Genomic DNA, 5,475 nt, shown 5'->3' with positions numbered 1-5,475 from the left:
AAGATGGCAATTCATCATCATCGCCCATACCTGCCACCAATGCACGAATCAGAGCACAGGAAAACCAGATTAGAAGAGAATCTCCAGACGGATCCCACAAAACATCCAGCAATACAGCTATCAGAGACCAGCAAACTCAGGTGCAACAAATCACAGCAATCCAATAAAATTTCCCTCCTTTTCCAGCGCAGAATTCTGGGCAAAACAGCCCCTTTAATTCTATGAATTAAAGATGTAGACGAGATGGAAGAAGTCCCAAATTTCCTCTCATTTCTTTCTCTCCAAATGTGATATACCAAACAACATACCAGGAGATAGTAAAAATCTTTTTCACCATGTTGTGACCCAGCAATATATTCAAAAAGTTGCATAAGATTAGGTCTCAACAACAAGAAGCCCAATTTCCTCATCAAGCAAGAAATAATAGTGAAACAGTAGTCACATTCGAAAAAAAGGTGAGAAGCCGACTCATTATAATTGTGGCAAAGAGCACAAATGGGATCCACATTTATGCCTTTTCTAATGAGATTGTCAGCAGTCTTAAGCCCACCTTTAATGGCCATCCAACAAAAAGAAGAGTACCTAATCACATTTCTTTTGTGCCATACAAATTGCCACCAATTTACCTCCTCATAATCTTTATAGAAAAAAACCCGAAAATCTTTGTGCTTGCATTGTTTACCATTCCCCCAATACAGGTTAATATCAGTAACCGGGTCAATATTAATTTCCTGGAAAGCCTCATGAACAACAGTAGGGAGAAAATCAGGAATGGCCCAATTTCCCCTAACAATAATAGACTTAATGCTCTCATTAACAGGAAACAGAGAAAGGAAAGGACCCATAGCTACAATCTCATTAAAACATTTACCTTTATACCAATGATCCCAGTATAAAGAATAATTAGAGTGAGAGTTTCCCTCTTACAAAAAAATTATTTAGAATTACGCCCCGATAGAAACAATTTTAAAATGATTTATCAATTTCTTGTTCATATTAGACTAAAATAAAAACATCAAAAGACATGAAAAGCATGTACTTTTTGAAATCAATGGCACTTCAACAAAGATTTCAAATAAAAAGTCATCATCTCGCCTTTCCTATATGTGTAATGCACTCGTGAACATTTTTTCTGCAAACCAAAACATAATAATATTTTTATTATACAAGCATATTGTTCAACAAACATAAAGTCACACCAGATACAAACGCAGGGAAGCAAACTCCACTGCACATCTTATTCTGCAAATACTGAAAAAAAAGGACACACAAAGCCTCAAGACAGACAGTGAGAAAATCACCTTCAAATACACTCCTGCAATCAGAACAAACCAAAATAAATAAATAAAAAGTCACCATTCAACTTGCTACTAAGATAAAATAAAAGCTCTGAAGCAACTCAAGTACTTACATTAGTGAGGAGCAATCTTCCACCTCTGATTCTTTCCCTTAAGCCACTCCCAGAGTACAATTACAGTTCCTTCATGAACTCCACCGTGATCCTCATCGCCATTGAATGCATCAAAATTTAAACTAATGTTGTTGACCATTCTTATGCACCGAAATCCATCGCCCAAGTCACTGCTTTCAGCCCATAGGACAGATTCATCGAGAAAATTGGGCTTGTAAGGCACCAATTGGACCTGGTAGAAACACAAATAAAGAATGCAAATAAGAATGATGAGAAGTTGAGATCCTAATTTAGGCTTCGTTTGAGACAACCTTTTTATTGCTTCTTCAAACAGAGTTATAGTAAAAAAAATAAAATTTTTGTACTAAAACTCTTTTTTAAAAAACAATAAAAAAGTTGTCTCAAACGAGGCTTCGTATGGGACGTCTTTCTTTTTGCTTCTTAAAGCAGCTTTCAAGTAAAAAATTAAAGATTTTTGTACTAGAAAGCTGCTTTAAGAAGCAGAAAGACCTAAGGCTTCGTTTGTGACAGCTTTTTTGTTGCTTTCTAAAACAGATTTCCAGTACAAAAATTTCTTGAATTAGATAATTTTACAGTAAAAATCCGTTTTAGGAAGCAGTATGAAAACTGTCCCAAACGAAGCCTTAGTTGACCATGTATAGATTTCATATCATGGATTGCAAGTGCCTTGCTGTAAGTCACAGAGATTCATATCTGTAAATCAATAAATATGTCGTCTTTAGCACATTTTGAATCATCTTAAATCATCAAAGCTTATAAATGTTAGTCATAAAAACTACTTATGAGCTCGTGGTAGGATCCGTTTCCTTTTTGCTCTATTAGGGCATTGATAAAAGAACGATAAGTGGCATGAAGTTCTAAGTTTTGAAGGGAGGTATGGTAAGGCTCAAGAGATTTCCCTTACTGATAAGACATCAAAGCCATTAGGATTGCAACAAACCTTGGCAGTCATATCTATTATTTTCATTAGCAAAAGAATTGTTGATCCTTCAAGATCGAAGGTAAAGATGACTAGATCTGATGAAGAAGGATCCAAAGTACAAGCCTTCTGAATCTTTCATAAGCCATCAATAGCTGATAGCTGTTAAAAATATTATATTTTTGATATTGCTCAAACTTGGGTTGGATTGGCATTTAACAGGGTCTGTAAGCAATTATCAGCTTATTAACAAAATAAGAACAAAATCTTACTGGATGTGTTGCTCCAACAGAGTGTTTGATAGCTTGACCAGTAGCCTTGTTGACAAGAGCAAAAGCAGGGAAGCCCTCTTCGTCCTTCACTTTTGTGCTGTATTTCATATCTTTGAACCAGTGCTGAACACAACGAGCATGAGAAGAGGAGTAAAAATGGCCGGAAAGACAAACAATATAATCAAACAAAAGATCAATTTAGTCAAACCCGGTAAAATAAGCTCATCAGAGGAATAAATAAAAACACAAAAACGGTTGGAAGAAGAAAAAAAAAAGGGCCATGATGTTTGATCATCGTCCACCAAAACACATTTATAGAGTAGATAACAGGGGAAAGTAAGTAAAATCGACAAAGGTAGTCTACCAGATCGCCGCAGAAACTAGTACATAACAAAATACCTACATGATCAACCGGCAAAAGAACGAAAACCGAAATCATCACAGAAAAATCCAAGGAAATAAAATCACGATTTGATCGGATAAGCAAAAAAAAAAAAAACTCTAGGACAAAAGAAAGACGATGAGAGATAATCGTCCAAAGGGAGGAAAAAATAGCAAATCCACAAGGAAGACGACCAGATCGCGTCAGAAACTACAGTAGGACAAAATAGGCCAATCATATAAAGCAAACAAGGCTTCTACGATCCACAAAACCTAATAGGAAGGGCCAAAGAGGATCTTGAAACCCTTGCCTGATACTCATCGCGGGGGTCGTGCCTCGTGAGTATAACCTTTCCATCACGAATCGAGAGCGAGTAATTTTCCTCCGCCTTCGTGAACACCCTCACCGTCTGCTGCCCTTTGAAATACTCGCCATCTCCCTGATGTCTCACATCATCGGAGTATCCCGGGCGGTGGTGTCCCTCCTCCCGCCCGTACGGCGTCTCGTAGCGTCCGTCCTGTGAAGGATCATCGGCATGATGAGAAGGACGATGCGGCGGAGCCGGCTGAACTCCGAATAATGGCGGTGGCGGTGGTTCGAAGAACGGTGGCGGAGGGGCGAATCCCGAGCCGGGTTGATGGGAGACGTGGTGGATGCCTGGAGGGGGTTGGAAGACTTCAGGTAAGTTAACTGCCGGAGGGAACTGGGGACGAAGGCGGTTTCTTTCATCGTCATCGTCATCACGGTGGTGATGTTGGTGGTGGTGGCCGAACGGAAACTCCATTGTTGATGTTTGGGAAAAGTGTCGGGAGGACTGAGTAGTTAAAAAGGCAAAACGAAGCCTAAAATGGTCATTTTCTTTCTCCATTTTAGTTAAATTATGGCATTTTTTGTAATTTTTTAATCTTTAGCACAATATAATTAATTGAAAGCTTATTAGTCAATGATTTATGTACAAAAATAATATTCTTGTTTAATAAATAAAGTATTATATTTATTAAAACTAAATTCACATAAAATTGATGCTTAATTTATTATTAATATGATCTCCAATTAATCTATAATTTTATTTTTAATTATAATTATGAATATCTCATTAATCAATCTTTATGATAAATTTCTTCATTTTAAACTTAGATTAATCTATATAGTTAATCATATATTTATAAATAATCTACAAAATTATATCAATTCTTTAAAAATTTTGTATCTATTTCAAGATATTTTTAATATAAATTATTCTTATATTACATTTAACCTCAAATTAGAGCTTTGCTTGACACAATTTAAACATTTCTATTTTTTAGTAAATATTGGTGATGCGTTGAATTTGGCTCGACTCTTCACTATAAGAAAATGGGTCAATAGCAACTCCTATTTGTTCATATGCTTGATTATCGTACGCTTCACAAATATATCAGAGATCCAAGGGATCAGAGCCCCTTGGTAGGGTTCGATATATCCGATCAGGTCGAAAGGTCAACAGTCAACACCCCCAGAATAAGCTATGTATCACTGTGTACTATTTAATACGTAACTAATACACATCAATACATAGTTAATAGCTCATGTTCAATATTAGCGATTTGGACACAAAATTGTTATGCAAAGATATAGTTCTAACACGTAGAACTTTGATGATTATATAATACGAATTGAATTATATCTAAACCAATACTCGTGTGACATCTCCGGTTTCTAATAATGTTGACTCACAACTCCCACCATCACATCCATGCGCACGTGTTGGCACATGATCGCATCGCATAAAATCTACATGATAATATTTTTTTTTCTATAAAAAGCACGAAAATATTTATTTGAAATTCTAAGATTTTCTTATTGTTGGTTAAAATATAAAAAAATAAGAAAAATAATTTAGGGTTTTGATTGGGTTTGGGAAGGGATGAATCATCGCTGGATGTGTATTGTTCTGCCAGATGATTGCCGACATATAAAATAAAATAATTTGTAGTCAGATGATAATATTATTTAGTGGAAGATTAATCTTTTTGTCAGTTAAGATTTTTTTTTTGGATTTTAAGAAAAAAGATTGTAATGTAAAGTTAAATGATATGATGGCCGGTGACGGTGGTGGCTAGCGGCTGCACTGGTGGGCGACGATTGGCTATGTCAGTTCGTAGTGGCGATGGCGATGATGATGGTCAGTGGCGGCAGCCAGTTGGGGGCTGATGGCATAAGCGGTGGGCAGTGGAGGTGGTGGTGACGACGTACATTAATAGCGCAGTTAGTTTGTAGTGAAAATGAATTCAATCTAAATTAGATTAGTTTTCAATACATAACAATGAACTTGAGAGAGAAAGAAATAAGTTGTCTATTTGTGATAACTATGTTTGAGCTTTGTTTTTTAGACTACAATCATAGTTCTCGTTGTTTTAAAAAAAAATTATGCGTTACAAAATTAATATTTATAACAGCTTTCAAAAAAGCTATTATTATTCCCACAACT

The 5,475-nt window shown here is 36.0% G+C and overlaps 1 protein-coding gene across 1 annotated transcript; it reads right to left on the bottom strand.

Annotated features, from left to right (window-relative positions):
- Positions 1-1,103: 1,103 nt before the first annotated feature.
- Positions 1,104-3,828, bottom strand: LOC110097237 (ricin B-like lectin R40G3). The gene is made up of 4 exons (XM_020823501.2): positions 3,316-3,828; positions 2,624-2,746; positions 1,412-1,643; positions 1,104-1,315 (listed from the first exon to the last, which is right to left on the bottom strand). Exons 1-3 carry the CDS (start codon positions 3,787-3,789, stop codon positions 1,413-1,415), a joined length of 828 nt encoding a protein of 275 aa, XP_020679160.1. The 5' UTR covers positions 3,790-3,828; the 3' UTR covers positions 1,104-1,315; position 1,412.
- Between the last annotated feature and the right edge of the window lie 1,647 nt (positions 3,829-5,475).

This window comes from Dendrobium catenatum, unplaced genomic scaffold (assembly GCF_001605985.2).
Source record: "Dendrobium catenatum unplaced genomic scaffold, ASM160598v2 fragScaff_scaffold_1617, whole genome shotgun sequence".
Taxonomy (NCBI): Eukaryota; Viridiplantae; Streptophyta; class Magnoliopsida; order Asparagales; family Orchidaceae; genus Dendrobium; species Dendrobium catenatum.
This window is presented reverse-complemented; position numbering and strand designations above follow the sequence as displayed.

Bases quoted from the DNA above. Each gene is read 5' to 3' on its own strand.
- LOC110097237 (XM_020823501.2), bottom strand. From the start codon at position 3,789: ATGGAGTTTCCGTTCGGCCACCACCACCAACATCACCACCGTGATGAC. The intron at 2,747-3,315 runs GCAAGGGTTTCA...CGTTGTGTTCAG, and splicing joins ACCCCCGCGATGAGTATCAG to CACTGGTTCAAAGATATGAA. The intron at 1,644-2,623 runs GTAAGATTTTGT...TGTTTCTACCAG, and splicing joins CTGTTGGAGCAACACATCCA to GTCCAATTGGTGCCTTACAA.